The 19,207-nt window shown below is 36.8% G+C and overlaps 1 protein-coding gene across 3 annotated transcripts in view; it reads right to left on the bottom strand.

Moving 5' to 3' along the window:
- Positions 1-311: 311 nt before the first annotated feature.
- Positions 312-19,207, bottom strand: part of SETBP1 (SET binding protein 1) — a 472,784-nt gene continuing 453,888 nt past the window's right edge. For all 3 annotated transcript variants that reach the window (XM_031946011.1, XM_023495842.2, XM_031946010.1), the window contains one exon: positions 312-5,634. In XM_031946011.1, the coding sequence (XP_031801871.1) occupies positions 5,015-5,634 (620 nt within the window). In that variant the 3' untranslated portion in view covers positions 312-5,014. The remainder of the gene's footprint in view (positions 5,635-19,207) is intronic.

The following is a 19,207-nucleotide window of genomic DNA, read 5'->3' on the forward strand; positions in this document are numbered from 1 at the left end:
AGCTCCATCTGTAATAAGTCACAAAATTTCTCTAGGCTTCCGCTTCCTCATCTGATGAAGTTACTAGGTCATCATTAAGATCCCTTTCAGCTCTAAACACCTAGGGTTCTGCTTTTCTATTCATTTTGATATCACACTGGACTTTCCAGAGCCCTAGAAAGGGGCCACTTTGGGGTAAGAATTTTCTCAATGAGTCTATACCAAGCTGGTGTGAGCAAGCACCCCCTCTTAAAAAAAAAAAAAAAAAGCTATTAAACTTCTTAGTGATGTGAACCAGATGGAAAATAAGACAAAAGAATTCACAACTCATGTTAGACTGAATTGAATGCCTTTAATTTCACACAATGAATAACATATGAATAGGATTAACTTTTTTTTTCTTTTTTTCCTTTTTTTTCTTTTTTGTAGTTAAGTGCTCTATACTGTGCTAACCTGGTCTGGTAGCGAAAAGACTGAGCTTTCTTTTAGAAAAAAATGTTTAAAAATCAACATCTAAGATCATGGAGGAGCATGACATTAAAGCATGCCAGATGTATCTACGCCTCAAAGAACAGCAAGTCCATATCCATTTTGAAATGTACAAAAATGCTTTATGAATAAAAACTGTTACAAAAAGAACATTTCAAACAATGTACAAGTTTCTTGCCTCTATATTCAATAAAATACAAATACATTTTTTTGCTCTAAAATATGTTTACATACAATCAAAGTAGAACATGCAAATTACACTTTAAAAAAGGCTTTTAAAAACCACTTATGAATACAAACTAAAAATTAGCCAGCACGACTTGTAAAACAATCTTGTGCCCCATTCTTTTTCTTTTGAAATATATACATATTTAACACGTCATGTGCATTTATTATTATTTAAGAAATAGCTTTAAAAAAAAGTAAAGAAAAGAAACCAACATAGGGTGGAGCTGCCCTCCCATTTTGACCAATTGACAGCTCTTTTCCTAGCTTCACTATTTTTTGTTTATTTTTCTTCCGTTTTTTTTTTTTGTTTGTTTGTTTTGTTTTGGGTTTTTTAAATTTTTTATTTTATTTTATTTTTTAGTGTTTGCTACAACCTGGGTAGGTAGGCAGGCAGGCTCTGGAGATCCAGGAAGTTCCTTCCTTGGTTGAAATGTGCTTCTCTAAGAACTGTCCCCAAGTGAACAAATCCCTCACTTTGGACTAATTTGGAAGGACTGAAGGCCAACTCTCTGGGAAACAAGAGGCAAGGGGTGGGGAGCCTTGTTTTGTGTCGAGAACATAGAAGTAATGCAAAGGCAAAGACAACTTGACCAGGTTTGAGAGTTCCTGTCTCGAGGCACTGTAATGCTACTTGCTGTTAACTGTGCTGTCCTGGACCATTATGAGATGACTGCCTGGAGAAGGCTGGGGGTGGAAGGAAAGGATGTCCTTAGTTTTCTGCTATGAACTAAGAGGAATAGAATCCAGTAACTAAATTCTGAAATGGCTTTTAAGATGCATCTGCTTCCACTGCCTCCTCTCCTCCCATGTTATAGTTGGCATTTTTAAGTCCTTGAAAATATATGTATAGAATTTAGACAGTTCCCAGGTAAATCTTCCTACTAGTAGAGGAAAAAAAAAGACTCTAAAAGCTCATTATCAGAATATTGTTGGGTAATAAGCTGTAGGAGTGGGATTTTCGACTTAAGCCCTAAAACCAAATCCTGTATGATCTGCATGTAGTACATCACCTTATACTATTATTCTGTCAGTACTTGCTTATCATATTTATAGACCCAGCAATATGCAGAACACCAATTCTGACTGCTGCCTAACACACATCTCCCCTCTGCTTGCAGCCAAGTTAACATGCTAATCCTCTGCAAGCCCCAGTTACCACCACCAAGCTGTCACTGGGCCACTGTTCTTTAACCAGAGCTCTGCCAACCCAATTCCCAGGGCCTGAAACTTCATCTTTACACAAAGGCTCTCATCACAGGGTTGGGGCTGAGAGTTATTCAAACCTCAATCCTTCTCTAAGAGGGTGCAGAGGAACTCCAAGCTCATTTTTACTCGTTCAGGATGCAATCATGCTTAACAAAGTAAAAGACCTTGCCAATTAATAAAAAGGACACATACCCCAAGTAGGTCCAAAGAGATTGAGGGGAGGGGCTGTAGGCTCTTACATCAAAGTCTTATTATGTAGCTCTTTCTTCCATCAAATCTCCTTAAGTTAAAAGTAGACTTAAACAGAAGTTTTTGGCCTGCTTCAGATGACATTATTATTAATGATATTCTCCTCACTCCACTATAGATTACCTCCCTTGGTTTCTTGAATTGCTCCCTATTAGAAACCAAAATACAGCAAAGAAATGTGGAACAGGAAGGTGTTGTTCACAGACCAATAAATTGGAGAGGGGCATCCAGAGACCTGAAGTGTAGTTATGGTTCTATTTTTAACTGAATGACCTTAGACAATAAGGGAAATTATATTCAAAATCCAAGAAGGAGAGAAAAGGAAAGAAAAATGGCTGATCTTTGACTTGTGGAGGCTAGACAGTGTAAAGGGGTGAAAGGATCTAAATTTTCTGCACCTGTTTTCAGCACCTATCAGATTTGGCTTGGAAAAGACACTTTAAAATTGGCTAGTTTGATTTTGCTGTTCAACATAGAGATAAAAAAGGGCAGAAATGGTATCTCTGGTCAAAAGTCAAAAACATGGGGGAATATAATCCTTGAATCTTTAATGTCACTAGAACCAGGACATGTGTGGGTGAATTTTGTACTAGTGGGTCCCCAAAAGGGTTATAGGGCACAACGACAAAACAATATAATTGGGTGAATGGGGCATGAGAAGTTCCATCTGGAGTCTGGATCTCCTCAAATGGTGCAATGCCCCAAATTCCCCAGGCTGATTCCAGGGATTGAAGGTGTGCTGACAAGTTAGAATGGCCAATGCTGTCAAATCCATAGAGATAATGCCAACTGGGTTGCTCCTGGGTGAGTTGTCCATTGGACAGCTGGTACTTGTATGCACAGCAATATAGAAAGATTGATGTGAGATAAATTCATACTTGTGCATAAGCTTTGACATTGCAACATTTCAAAATCTACCCTCAACTTCATTTGGACAATTTAAAGGTTTTGTTCTGATGTGCGAATGAAAATCTCACCCTGCCTCAGTTGCTGCTGACCTTTCTCATTTGTGAAATACCATTTGGAAGATGACTGAATTTCCCCTTCCCACTTAAGATTATAAATTCTCTTTCTTTATTCCTTATTTTATCATTTTTTTCCTCATATATGGAAATAGATATTCTGGAGGGTGGGGAGAAGTGGTGTAGAAGGACATGATGTAGAAGGAGGAAGTTGACAATAACTATTTGAAATGTTCACATCTGACTGTTAGAAAACATTTACGGCAATGGAATAGCTTCACATTCAGCCTGAGTCTTGTTAACAGTTTAACCTGGGCTGTAGGAATGAATACTGGAGCTGAGCTATCTGTCCAAGCTAAATCAATGGCTAAAGTACCACTCCAATGAGAAATGTACATTTGAAACTGACCATTTAAAGACGATTTGTCACACACAGTTTGCATTCATGCAGACTGATAGCTTTATAATTACATTATGTACAAAAAAATCATTTTAGTTTATTAAGGCAACCACAACCTGGATAACTTGCCCAAGGTGGCTCGATGCAACTGCAGTGGTGATACCCTTGGAGCACTATTTTTTTTTTTTTTCAAATAAGAACACTTACTCCTTTTTTTTTTTTTTTTCTTTTAGGAAATAACTGCCAAGAGATAATGGACTTTTTCAGGTCTCTCTTTCTTGTATGTGTGGGTGTATTTGGGTACATCTTTTCAACAATTTCCAATAGCTATTTGCAAAGCAAATCACATACAAAGGCATTGACACACTTGTGTTTTGGCTTTGACTTTTTTTTTTTTTGGTGAAATTTTCATGTTCATTTGTAGTGGGGTTTTAAAAATAAGTTTCCAGCTGTTCTCTCCTGATATGTATTAAGCATAAAAATAAGATGGTTGACACAAAAGTCAACATATCCCCGGATACTCCACGTCACTTAATAAGATGGCTGTATCATAACTGAATATATAATACTTAAATGTGAAACTACACCACCATTGCTAGGGACATTTTAAATTTTGAGTGAAGTTTGTGTTTATATGTGATTGAGTGTGCACTCATGACAGGTGGACTACTTGATCCAGATATGTACAGAGATGAGGGTGAGTGAATTAATGAAATTTATGGCTGAGTAGTGAGAAAGGAAAAGGAAAAAAAGGATGAAGTGATATCATATATTTGTATACCTGATATGAAAGAGATTTTCTATAAAAAAGTTTAAAATCTGAGCGTGAGAAAGAAAGTAAAGATCTTGTTTATGTGTTTGTGTGTGTAGGTAGGTGTGTGCCTATAGTGGAAGCTCAACTTTAAAATCCAGGAATAGCTGAGAAAGTTTATCATTACAGAAAGATTTAAGCCACTTGAAGATGATGTCATCTTAAATTCTTAGAAGGGTTTTTAAACTGATAAAATAAAGTAAAATAAAAATTAATCAAATGGATTACAGCCAAGACAGTTGAGGGATTTATAGCTATTGGCCCCCCACCCCCCAATCCTAGCCCTCTCTTCTCCCTTAGAGCTCCTCCTAATCAAGCATGGTGCTTCTGTGATTGGACGGCCAGCAAATGAGCCACACCTTTTTGCTTTGGATTCTCTTATCTCTTTAGGTGACTGAGAGAACCCTCTTCTCCCTTCTGTTAGGCTGTTTGACACTCTTTGTTTTTAAAGACAAGCTTGCAATGCTGATTGGCTGGGAAACTCTGTAATGCAAACGGCTGTGTTTCCTTTGAAGGTGCCTCCCTTCCTTGCTCCCCCAGAAGCTAATAATGAGACTCCTGGGGGGGAAAAGCAAGTCTGTGACTGCGGCCAGAACCCCCTCCCTGCTCCCTCCCCTTCCCAACCCTCACTTTTGCATGTTCAATGCCTCAGTTTACCCTACCCCATGTTCCCATTTGCCCTTCCCAACTCTAGGGAAGGACTTCATTTTCATTTCCTCTTGATTTTCGGTGTCTCTTAGCCTTCACCTCCTCCTCATGTTGTAGCTGCTGCTGCTGTTGCTGCTGCTGTTTGTGTTTCCTCTTCCCACCTCTGGGTGTTCGTGGTAGAGGAGGAGGAGGAGGAGGGGGAGGAGGTGGGGGAGGAGGTGGAGGAGGTGGAGGTGGAGGAGGAGGAGGTGGGGGAGGGGGTGGTGGCAGAGGTGGGGTCTCTCGGGCCATGTGGATGACAGCCTCAATGGTTGCCATGATGGTGTCTTGACTGGTCACTGGTTCCAACACCAAAGGGTTTAAGGTGGGTTTCTGACCTCTCTTGCTGGGGAGGTCAATGCATTTTTCTAGCACTGGCATTTGGTCTCTGGAGTCCTCGTCAAAGGAGAGAGGCTGTTTTCGGGGTCGCCCTCTCCTTTTCTTGACAAAGTTATTGCCTGTCTTTGATTGTCTCTGCAGCCGTTTGGCCTTCAGGATCTTGTTCACATGGTCGAGGTTCTTCTTTGTGGACAGGATCTTGGTATAGTTGCACATCTTACGCACCTCGCACTGGATTGCTTCAATTTCTCGCCTCTTGAAGCGTTTCTTCAGGGATGAGCTGGCTGTGTGAAAGAGAGAAAACAGAAACTGAGATTTTAGTTTATTCAAGTTAAAATCACAAATTTATACCTGGAGAGGATATAAAAGATAATCTCCTTCAATCTCACTGTCGACCTTCTTTGAGGCACAAATCCTCAATTTTCTAAGGTGCTAGGACTTAGGATTCCAGCTAAGTTTTCTGACTCTCAAGAGGTCTTTCCACTAAACACACTTCCTCCTCACATTGTGATTGTGGAATGGACCTCAGCAATAATAAGAAACCAATCAAAATTCACCTGAAAACTTTTGATTAATATTACACATTTTCTGTGCCTTTTAAATTGATTTGGCAGATTGAGTTAAAAAGTGAGGAGAGCCAAAACACTTTATACTATACAAAAACAAAACTTTAAAGGACTTAAGAACTATGGTCAATCAAATGACCAACCATTATTCCAGAGGAATAAATGATAAAGGGTGCTTCTCACTGCCTAACAGAGAAGTAATAGGCTCAATACATAGATTATATATATATATATATATATATATATATATATATATATATTTGAGATATGACTAATGTGGGAATCTATTGTATTGACAATGTATACTGTTTTAAAGGCTTTTTTTCCTCTTTCTCAACAGGGAGAGGGGAGAGAGAATATATGTCTTATTTAAAAAAATAAAAAATTCAATATGTGTAACTTAGCACAAAACACAAGTATACTTGTGGCATACATATTGCATACAAATATTTATTAATATTTATTTATTTAAAATGTGTATTATATATATAAAATAATAAAAAAATATTTGTTAAGTGCTTATTATGTGTCAGGTACTCTGTTCTATATATTGGGAATACAAACAATGAAATAACTACTTCCCTCAAAAAGCCTATATTCTTTTGGGGGAGAAAGGGATAGGTAAAACTTATAGACAATGAAGTAAACATGAAATAATTTGAAATATATAAGGCCCTTAACAATTGGGGAAAGATGTCAAAGATACCTTCATGAATGAAGTGATAATTGAGGTTAGCTCTAAAGGAAGGAAAAGCTTCTGAAAGGCAGCAGTGAGAAGGAAGTTCAGGTCAGGCATGGAAGACAGTTTGTGTAAAGGAATGAAATGAGGAGAGAAGACTGTCAGATTTAGGGAACAGGCTTGTTCTGTCTATAATATTTGATGGTGAACAATCTTAAAGGTGAGATTGTAGAGATTGTAAAGGCTTTTTAATGCTTGGGTAAAAAGTTTTCTCACCACCACCTCTTGGGGCAATATAGAGTTACTGAGAGTTTCTCATTATAGGAGTGACATGTTTTCAGCTTGTGACTTTGGGAAGATTATTGTGGCAGCTATGTGGAGGATAGTTTTGAAAGGCACAGGCTGGAACCAAGGCCAATTTAAGAAATGACCACAAGAGCTCATGTTAAAGGGCCTAAATTATCCCTGATTTGGAGAAAAAGAGATGGATTTAAGAGATATTGTAGAAGCAGAAGTAACAAAATTGGGAATATGATGGATGAGAGAGGGAAGAATCAAGGATGAACAAAAGGTACTAAATCTGGGTGACTGGTATGGTAATGCTTTCTTCAGAAGTGGAAGAAGAAAAAATCCAGAAGATATTTGGAGGAGAGATAGATTAAGGGACAGAGAACATGAGGTCTATTTGGAAATGTGGAGCTCAAGGTGCTTATGGAACATTTCAATGGAGATTACCAGTGACTAGAGATATGGGACTGTATTCAAGAGAAAGTTTAGGGTTCTGGTTATAGGTTGAGGAGGCAACTGCATTGTCATCACTGACAACAGTGAAAGTAGAATAAATGAAGAAAAGATAGCAAAGTGAAAAGAGTAGATGGCTTAGTTCAGAGCTTTAGAAGATCTCTGTATCTAGTTACAGAAGACAGAGTAGAAACCCAAAAAAGAGATGGAAAATTACTGTCCAGTGTGATAGGAAGAGAACTGCATAAGAATCAAAGAAACTAAGAATCTAGGAAGAAGGAATGGTTCATAGGATCAAAAGCAGCAGAGTAATCAGGAAGGATGGGTAGTTACTCTTATTCCTTGAAGCAGTAACCTAGCTACATGATAAATAAAATACTAAAGGGTACGATCTTAGCTTATCATGTTATACTGAGTTTGAACACTGAGACATGGAATACTAGAATCAGAAAATCTAGATTTGAAGCTTGGTTTTGGCAGCTACTAGCTGTATAACTTTTTGAAAGTCATCTAACATCTAAATTTCCATTTTTTCCATCTGAACAATGGGAATAATTTGTTGTTTTTCAGGTGTGTCTGACTTTTTGGGATCACATTTTTGAGTGTTTTCCTGGCAAAGATGCTGGAATCGTTTGTCATTTCCTCTTTCTGATCATTTTACCAATTTACTGAGGCAAACAGACTTGTCCTGGATCATGTAGCTAGTATCTGAGGTTGGATTTGAACTAATGAAGATGAATCTTCCTGATTCCATGCCTAGTGTTCTATCCACTGAACCACCTAGCTACCCCAATGGAGAATGATACCTGTCCTATTTATCTCATATGTTGGCTGTCAAGATCAAAAAGAGGCATTGGAGGTGAAAATACTAATACATTTTAGTATTTTATATCACCCCAACTACATAGTAGGTGATCAGCAAATACTTGTTAAATTAAAACAATGATACATCATGGACTTTCTCATCAACTAGCTTTCATGGCAATTCCAAATAAGGTAACACTCTACTTTATATCTTATTTGCATCCCAATAGTAAGAAGTCAATTCATCCTGATCCCATCTGTTAACAGAACATATATTCCCTTTATTTTTTTCAGTGACTCAAGTGCAGGTTGATCATGAGGGCATTGGATTCTTAGTAAGCATACATGTGATTTTCAATTTTGTTCAATGTTCTGGGTTATTCAGACTTCAGAAAATGTCTACCTTAACCACATCCTCCTTCAGCAGCTCATCTCTCTGTGGACTTCAAGGGAAATATCAGCCAGGTGTTTCTGATTCATTTACACTCAAGCTACTAGGCTATTCTCTGGAAAGGGCTCTTTTCATGTCCTGGTGACCAGATGCATCTCCATTTTATGAGCCAAGATTGTCTGCCTCAGGAAGTCCTCTGTTCCAGCCACTAAATGGCCCTCAGAACTGTTTTGTTTTGAAGTACGGAAACCATAAAGTGGGAATAGCTTCAAGATATAGGAGAAAAGATGCCCCATCCCCCTTTCCCCATTCCAGTGTCTCCTCTCCTTGACTCCATACACATACAAACACACAACAAATTCAATCTCAGGAGTCCCATTCACAATATCCATTCTTTTGAGATATGATTCAGTTATCAACTTATCCTCAATATAAGTAGCTATTTCCCCAAAATGGGGCAACCCCTAACATGGTCTAATGTAGGCTGCATGATACTTCTAAATCCCACAGCAGGGAAACAAATGTGTTTCATTTTAGCATTGCGGTTTGTTGACCCTTTTGTTGTTTCACACAATAGTGAGAAAGTACAACAAACATCAGAACAAAGGGTTTTGGAAGAGGGGTGGGATTTATACTAGGGGCTATGCTGCTGGATCTCTACAACCCATCCTTACCTCCATCTGGATAACTTGGGCAAAACCAGCTGAGTAACCCCTCATGTTACTCACCTCACTCCTCCCATGCCAAGCATAGCTGTCCATGCAGGGTTCCTTTTAAAGCCTGGGGAACAGTAAACTTTTGTGTAGCTGCTGGCTCCAGGTTCCATTGGTCAGGTCAGATTTTATTACCATTGGCAAGTCTTACAGGGGGAGTGTGTGATACAGTAGGATCTTTAAAATCAGTTATAAAGATCCAAATTGAACAAAACTGGAGTGAGTTTTTGAATGTAAAAATGGTAACATTTCAGAATTAATTATTTAATAACTGGTACCCAATTGCTTTAAATATAGTGTCTAATATAGTTTGAGATCAAATTTTTTAAACAGCCAGTGTAAATCGTGATTTTAAAACCAACAAATATGCCAACTTCAAATATAGGGAATTTCTTTGGTGGTATTATTCCAGCACAAATATTCACCCCAAATTCCCTATCTCCTTTTCTTCAGTAGTTTTCATTCAAAGACAGAGCGTCACATTATTAGGTATACATATTATGCCAAAATAGCTTATTAACTAACACATTGAGTCATAATGTGTGTGTGTGTGTGTGTGTGTGTGTGTGTGTGTGTGTATGGGGGATTGTTAAATTGTGATGTTGAGTAATTTTCTAATTTTATCCATTTGCGTGTACATATGCATGTGTGCATGTATGTTTGTGTTTATGTGCAGATCTGTAATTTCATCATTATGTACTGGAACTTCCAGTATAGCAACTCTCTCCACTAATGCTGCTTTTCTAGTCTTGGAAAGTTGCCTAGGGTCACTAAGAGGTTAATTAACTGACCAGTCTTCTAATACAGTTCAGAAACTTAAACCTGACTCCTGGTTTTCCTGACTCCAAGGTCTGCCCTTTACACACCATGCCTGGCTGCCTCTCTTTTATCCACTTTGATGTCCAAAAATGATTAAAAGGGAAAACAATCAGCCTGGAAATGAAGTAGGGCAAAAATTTTTTATCTAATATTTTTCCTTCTTTACATAGATCCCAGATTAATAAATTCTTCCCTAGGATAATTTTCTTCATGACATGGCATTGGGATAGACTTATATAGAAATGACCTTGAATATTAATCCATTTCCTTATTTGAAAGTTTATTGTACCATTGTAGAAGGTGAAAGACTATATTTAAAAATTTTAAGCCCTCTTTGTGAAAGAATTCCATAATTTCCCCCAGATAATTCTATTATGAATTCACTCATGACAGTATAGACTTAGAAATCAGGAGAAATTGTCTAAAATCTTGATTCAGAAATTTGACTAGTTTTGTAAACATGGGCATATCCCTTCTCTGAACTCCAGTTTTCTTATCCATTAAATGAGAATAGCAATATAAGTAACACCTATTATCTGAAAAAAATTTCAAGAAACCTTGTAAATCTTAAAGTATTACAGGTATGTTAGTTCAATGAGAAACTGCTAAGTGAGTGTATTCCTTTCCCTGTCACTTGGTAAGATTTTTAAGCAAATGCAGATAACTTCTCTTACTGCACTAGCTGACCTATTAGTCCTTCAAACTCTTATTCATTTTTACCATTTTCAGATATTTTTAATCTTGAATTTAATTTTGTCTTTAGCCTTTGCCAAACTTTGTCTTTTTTATTCTTGTCCCCATGTAAGCATGTCATTCTTCTGTCAATTTATGTGGATCTATAAGAGAGTGTGGGGTGGAAAGGGGAAGCCAGGACAAATTTCCTGAGCTGACTGATATTTCCTACTATAGTAGCTGTGCTGCTTGAATGGAGTAGAGGAGATTCATTTTTTTATTGAAATATTTAGGAATGCTTGCAGCAGGAAGGGGACTGCTGTAATACAAGTAGTTTTGTGGTAGCATAAATCAATTATGATGGGAAGGAAGGAAAGAAGGAAAGAAGGGAGGGATGGAGGAATGAAGGGAGGAAGGGAGAGGTAGAAGAAGGAAGGAAGGGAGAAGGAAAGAAGGAAGAGAGAAAAGGAAGGGAGGAAGAAAGGGAGCAAGGGAGGAAGAAAGAAAAAAAGGGAGGGAAAGAAGGAGGGAGGAAAAGAAGGAGAAGAGAAGGAAGAAAGTAAGGAAGGCCAGGGTTACTAAGCTAGTATCTGAGGCTAGATTTGAATTCAGGTTTTCCTGAACTTAGGCCCAGCACTCAATCTACTTTATCACCTCTGGTAAAAAGAATATAGAAGTAATAGTGCCTCATGAAGAAAAATGGATGCTATGGTAAAAATTGAAGGAATTATCCTTGGGGGAAGATTGGTAGAGACTGGGAAGTATTTGATGAATACTGCAGCTCTAGTCTAGGGTCTCCCTCTCCTCCCCTTGTCACTGTAGAATTTAGGAGGGGGTGGTCTCTCTGAGTCCATGGCTAATGCTTTTCCAGTTCCCCCATGCAGTTCCCCATGCAGCCTACCACAGAACTGGGGAACCAAAAGATGATCAGAGATGTAATCAGATCTAGTAGAGTCATGCTTGTTTGTATTCCATCAACTAAGCTTATTTCTTGTTTCCTATCTCTAATCAAAGATATTCAGGGAAACAGTGAAGTCTAATGGCATGGAATAATGGAAAGAGCCTTGATCTGGTAGTCGGGACACTCAGTTTCTAATCCTTGTTTTGCTTATAACCAGGTGTGTGATCTTAGGCAAGTCCCTTCTTGAGATTGGATGATCTCTCGAATCTTTTACAGCATAGAATGTCTAAATAGCTATTTTTCCATGTTCACTCTCACTTTTGAGTGTTCTCTGCAAATTTATACAAATACCATCCTGCCCAATCACTTGGTGTAGTACTCTGCAAAACATTTACTCCAAACAGTGCTTTGGAAGGAAATTCAAGTGGAAAGGGGCAGCAGCCATTGGTTTGGCAGAATTTATTCTTAGAAATCATTCTCCTCACTGCTCAAGGATTCACTGTCCTCTAAATGCTTGCAGATTTTTTCTCCTCAAATTGTTCCTTTGCTGGATAGTAATTTCTAGGCTCTTGTTGGGAGATTGATTCCATATTTGCTTTCTCTCCTTTCTAATCTTCTGATATATAGCCTGCTCTTCATTAGTTTTCAAGAACAATTATGAGAGCATGAGGCAAACTGTGAACTCGTTCTCTGACAATCCTACAATTCATATAATCTTCTAGACATTGCCTGTACTTTAAATTTCTTTGTGAATTACAGAGCAGCTTTAACCTTCTCTTATAGATTGTGGGGCAGAGTTGACCAGGAGCAGCTTAGATGGCACAGTGGCTAGCGCACTGGGCTTGGAATCTGGAAGACAAATTTTCCTGAGTTCAAATTCTCATTTAACTCCTGTTTACCTAAGTTTTTTTCATTTGTAAAATGAGCTGGAGAAGGAAGTGGGAAACCATTTCTCTATTTTTGCAAAGAAAATGTCAAAAGGGGTCATGAAGAGTCAGATAGGATTGTTTCTAAAAACAAGAAAAATTGACAAAATGCATACTGGATTTCCTATTTTTTTTTTCCTATGGATCTCTGACTTTTGTGGTTCATTTCTACAGTTATCTAAGCTTTATGACTAAAGGGTAGCTACTATACCCCAAATACTCAGTGAAGAATGGGCCTTCAATTAGTACTGCTTGAAATGAATCAGATAGTTGAAAACTTCTTCATGATCTGACATTTCTTCCCCTTTAGGTAGATGAATAAAAATAGCAAGAGTCAAGGTTTCCTTTGCCAAATATCCCTTTTGAAGGGACAACACAAAATGGTCTACTTTAGGCATGGATCCTACTGAAGGCCAGACTTAAGGATTTTAAACTTTTCTTGTATGTCTTTACAAATTTATGCTACTTAATTCAGTCATGCATTTTTACTGAGAAAGTTAATTCTTCCTTCCTGAGATTTGAGTTCTCAAGATCAAAAAGGCCAAGGCCAATTGCTTTCACATTCTAAAACAATTCTGCTTAATCAAAGGTTACAATGATCTGACTGGGAATTTTGTTGTGCTCCATTCCTTTGCTCTTACCTGCACTGTTTCCTTTGTGTTTATGTTTCTTTTTCACTCTTAAGATTGTTCTCGGTGAAGTTAATGTAATATTTTGAAAATGTTAAATTAGATTTAAAAAAAAATCTTGATTGATCCTTTGAGTATTTAAAAATTCTCTGAATATATCACTTTAAGCTACTCTTTTCTAATCAAGGCATCAAGGTCAGCAAGGTCAACATGTTTTCATGTTTTAAAATGTATTACAAAATATATTAAACTGTGTTGTGAAAATGTCCTCAATATCATATTGTCTGTCCCCCTGGTAATCCTGTCTTGTTAATTTTTGACCACAGTCAGGGGACCCTAGAAGTATTTATGATCATAATGGAGAGAAGAAACAGAAACATTCCTTTATACAGTTGGGGAAGGAGGAAAGAGGAAAATATATTGGAAAAAATATAGATATATTGGGAAAATATATATAAGTGTTCCCAGGTATGCCCCAGAGTAGAAAATTTTGGAGAGCCCTGCTTTGTGCTAACAAATATCTAACTCTTTATGATGTCTTCATGTTCAAATGCCCATTTCAGTGTATGAACCTTTGCCACAGCATAGATAACAAGTCATATTTCAGCCTTGGCTTGTAGATTTCCAGACTTGAATACTCTTCTGAATCAGTTCAGTCCATTCCTGATCAGTTCTCATAAGAAAGCTTTCTCTTATACTGAACCAAATTCTGACTTTCTGTACCTTCCAGTCTTTGGTCCTGGGTCTGCTGTCTAGAATAAATTTACTTTCAGCTCTTCCCTTTTACCCTAGGAAAGTCCTTCAAGTACATGAAGATATTTCTTATGCCCTTCTCTCATTCCCTCCCAAAGTTTCTGCTTTCTGAGTTAAACACATGAGTTTTCTCAACTGCTTCTGCACATGGTGAGGATTTGTAATCCTTTTTTTACCATCATAATGGTCTCTCTTCTGACTGCTGGTGTCATTCTGAAAATGTACAACCCTAAACTCGATTTGATATTTTGAATTAAATATTTCTATTATTTTTCCTTGATTTTTATTTTTACTACATAGAAACATTTATAATTCTGTGATTTTATTTTGGCTTTGTGACTTAGATGGAATCAAGAAGATTTGAATTATGAATTGCTTCAAATATTTCCATCACTGATTCTTCAGGGATTTCTAAGTAAACCAAAATGTCTGTAAAGAAGATTGATTTCTTTGTTATTTTTTCTTTGATGATGTTTACACCTTCCATTTATCTCCCTTTCTTTAGTTAGTATTTATAGAACTATGTCAATTAATTCTGGATACCTTTAACATCCATATTTTATTAATTTTTTATTTGGAAAGTTTTACATTTAAAAAAATGAAAGATTCATGAAAAATTGGGAAGATTCATATGAACTGAGAGGTGAGCAGAGCAGAAATACAATTTATATCATGGCTATAATAATATAAGGGGGGAAATACTGAAAGACCAAAATTTTGATCAATGAAGTGATCAACTATGATTTCAGAGGACTTGATGGTAGAACATCCCTCTGACCTATTGTAAAGAGGAGGTGGACAAGAGGTGTGATAGATATATTTTTAGGAATGGCACATGTGCTAATTTGCTTTGTTTGAATGCAATTATTTGTTACAAGAGAGTTTTCTATTAGTGAAGATGGGAAACAAACTGGGAACTAAAAGTAATTTTAAAAGAAAATAAAAGTGTGACAACAACAACAAAATACTTTCAGTTTTTTTTTCCATTTTAAAATAATGATTGCCTCTCATTTTAGAGATGTACCTTTTATCATTTTAAAGATGGGACATTTTGATCCTATATATTTAAAGAATTTAACAAACATTAATACTGTATTTTGCTCAAGACTTTTTTTGCATCTGTTGATATAATTAATGTAGTTTTTATTTTTGTTGATTATATGATTAATTGTACTAATTATTTTCCTAATTTTGTGCCATCCTTAAATCCTCTGGGATAAATCCAACTTGATCATAATGAATAATTTTTTGGAAAAACTGTTATAGTTTCTTTGCTAAGATTTTATTTAAAATTTTTATGTCTATACTCATTAGTGAAACTGAATACAACAATCCAGTTCAGTCTGAATTCTAGCATTGGACTAATACTTCCCTAAAACTGCATCCCGTTTCTCTCCAGGCATATTGTACTATTGACTTGTCAAAAGCCTGCCACCAACTAAAATTTACAGCTTTATCTGAACTGCTATCTATCCACTGACTATTCACCTTCAAGTTGAAGTCAATCCTCCTTAGCTTCAAACTGAAGAAGTGGTTTTGAATGCCATTAGATCCTGTTCATGTGGCAAAGCACCTGGTGCTGATTCTATTCCAGCTGACATTTACAAGATGGGAAGAGGTCCATTGCTCATAAAAAAGCTGACTGAAATTTTCCGGGTTAAATAGCAAGAGGAGTTCAAGGATGTCTCCACTGTCCATCTCTATAAAGGAAAAAAGAATAGATTGTCCTGTGACAATCATAGAGATTGCAAGATTCTTGCTGGAGTCCCTTTTGATAGGTTGATCCTTCACCTGGAAGATAGTCATCTACCTGAGAACCAGTTTGGCTTTTGAAAAGGCTGAGGAATGACTGACATGGTATTTGCTGTCCAACAACTCCAGGACCAAGACCCTTGATACTATCAGTCATGAGAGTTTATGGAAAATTATGTAAAAAGACTATTGTCCAGAGAAGTGCTTGCCTCGGTTCTGGAAAATGAACAATGCTCTTATACTTTCCTAGTCACTAATGGAGTGAAATAAGACTAGGTGGTTGTTCCCATGCTTTTTAGCATGATGTTTTCAGCCATGTTGTCTGTTCTTTAACTTGAAAAGACTACAAACAAGCCAAGACTAAAATGGAAGGAGTGCTGGTGCATGATTTTTTGTTTGTAGATGATTGCTCATTCAATGCAGCCTCTAAAGCTGAGATGTAACAAAGTATGGATAGATTCTCTGCTGCTTGTACTAATTTTGTCCTGACAGTCAACATCAAGAAAATAAAGGTGCTCCATCAGCCAACATCATATCATCCATAGGTAGAACCACTGGTTACCACAAATGGAGAAGTTCTGAATGTTGCGGAGAGGTTCTCTTACTTTGGCAGTATATTTTCCAGAAATATACACATTGATAATGAGGTTGACAAATGCATTGCCAAACCTAGCTCAGTGTTCGGAAGGCTATGAAGCAAAGGGTGGGGGAATACAAAATTAGCCTGACTATCAACATCAAGGTCTACAGAGCTGTTACACTGAGTTCATTGTTGTATGTGAGTAAAACCTGTACAGTATACCAGCACCATGCTAAGAAACTGAATCGCTTCCACTTAAATCGTCTTAGGAAGAGTCTAAAGATCATTTGGCAGGCCAGACACTGAGGTCCTTTCTTAAACTAAACTACTAAGCCTTCATACTCTACTGTAGAGAGGGCTGCCATTGGCTGGCCAAATTTTTTGAATGCTCAACATACATTTGCTAAAAATTTATGGAGAGCTCATGCAGGGAAAACATTCACATGATGGTCAGAAGAAGTGATACGAGGACACTAAGTCTCTCTTAAGAACTTTGGAATTGATTATATGACATGGGAAAGCATGGTATGTCTTCATCAGAGAAGGTGCTTTGTTCTATTGAAGTAGCTCAAAAGAAACATGAGAAGTGCAAATTGACAGAATGCACTCCAAATGTTCACACAGACTATTTATGCCCAACCGGTGGAAGAACATTCTGAGCTCATGTTGGTCTGATTAGCCACAGTTGGACACACTATAACTTGACTCTAACATAGTCATATCATTTTGGTCCTTTCTGAGAATGAAGGAGAACAACCAACCAACCATTCTGTTACCTCTTTTATTCTTGATTTGAGGTTATTTTGAATACAGGCATAAATGTTATACCTACCCCAAATAAATGTCATTTTGATAGACTCAACCCATTGTTCAAACATTTTTTCCCCTCCATGCCACCCAAAGTGTAGCAGGGATTCTCCATAAACCACAAATATTGTTTCTTAGGTAATTAGATGATCTCTAACTATTGTTGGCTAATGAGAAGCTTTCCTAATTGTCATGATTCAGGCTTAAATGAAAACAGTATAAAAACATTCCCACTGTCAATGCCAGGACTTGGATATAATATTGTATGATCTCCATATTTGATTCTCTTGCTGGCTTTTATTACTTATGTATTTTATTACATATATATATCTCCTTCATAATTCATTTGAGTATTTGAGTTTGGAGGAAGACTTCTCTTTGCCCTCATGTTCAGAGGGCAATGGAAAGAACACTGATGTAGGTAACTGGGTATGTATTCAAATTGAATTGCCATTATGAGGAAAATGTTGTTAATGGAAGCATAACAGCCTTCAATTTCAACATTTGTAAAATAAAACCAATGATTCCTACCCTGCCTTATTTTCACAGAGTAATTGTGAAAACAGAGATACACTTGAGTTCTTATATATAAATGGTCTATAAGAGTCCTGCCAGTTCTAAATCCCATGATCTACATAAAGCACTCGAAGAATCAAAGTTGTTTGTTGAATGAAGTGATGAATAGTATCTTTTTCTCTTTACTTAACAGTATTTTATTTAGTATCCTCTTAACTCAAGGAAGAACAAACAGCTTTCTTATAAACAACTAAAGCACACTGTTTTGCAAGATGTGGTAAGAAGGACCCGAAAAGAGTCTGAACACCCAATTGCTGATATAGGCCTTTAGAGGACTGGTGATGGGGGTGTGTGGGGGTGTGAATATTAGAGGTCCTTTAGTCACTGGAAAGTTTAGAATCTCACTTGCCTCCTTACAATTTCTACTTTGACCTTAGTTTTGTTCTCTGAAGGAATACAGAAAATTATCTATTTTCTTTCCTGTAAAATCTTTGCCAGACCTTTATACATTTGAAGACAAAATATACATCAAAGGAACAGTAAATTGAAAACTAATTGGACTTTAGGTCTGGCTATTATTAATTTTGAACAAATAACTTCATCTCTCTATGCCTCAGTTTCTTCATCTATAAAAGGAGATTTGGGATTCTAATTCTAATTACATCAATACTTTCAGTTTGCAAAACCAGTGCTTTTGTATTACTACTAGTTAACTACTAGTTAGTTAACACAATTCAACCAGTATTTCCTAGATTCTAGACATTATGCTAAGTGTAGGGGAATCAAAGGAATCAAAGACAGAAATTCAAACCAAAAAACGCAAAAAGGTCTCTGCTCTTACATCTTATATTTACCCACAAATCATATATTTTGCTATTTAAATCTTTGTTTCCCTTCACAAAACTTATTCATACATTCACCTGAACAATGTAAAAAAAAAATAATATAACTTGTGAGGGCTTCAATCAGTCTTAAGTCCTGTTCTCTAGCATGGGCTCCCCTAAAATTGATTATTTCTAAAATAATTTCAGCTGTAATATTCCATGATCTTGTGACTCTTTAGGGAAACACCTACAAATCTGACCATTTATCTTTGTTAGTGACAGCTGTTGCTTCCATTTACTATTCTTATTTTTAGGCTTTTTCAACCATTCCTTCACAGGACATGATTTCTATATTCTCACCATTCTCCTGTGGTTTCTGTCTACATTATCAAAGTTCCTCCTAAAACAAAGTAACCATAATTGAACACTCTATTACAGATGTAGTCTAATTAGCACAAAGTCAAATGAGTCTATTATTCCTCTTCTTCTGGACACTATATTAACATAGGTCAAGATTTTGTTAGTTTTTTTTTTTTTAAACAGTTATGTTACATCGCTGACTCATGTGGAATGTGAGGTCAACCAAAACCCTTAGGACTTTTTTTTCCACATGAACCATTTTACCTATCCTGTACTTAGGCAATTGAACTTTTCAAATCTAATTGTAGGATTTTATCTGCATCCTTCTTTCATTTAACCTTTTGGTGACTGACCCTGAGCTCAAATTTGTAGTGATAATTTTCAATCTTGATTGTATCACTAGCAAAAAAAAAAAAAAAAATAG

The sequence above is a fragment of the Sarcophilus harrisii genome, chromosome 1 (assembly GCF_902635505.1).
Source record: "Sarcophilus harrisii chromosome 1, mSarHar1.11, whole genome shotgun sequence".
In the NCBI taxonomy this organism is placed as follows: domain Eukaryota; kingdom Metazoa; phylum Chordata; class Mammalia; order Dasyuromorphia; family Dasyuridae; genus Sarcophilus; species Sarcophilus harrisii.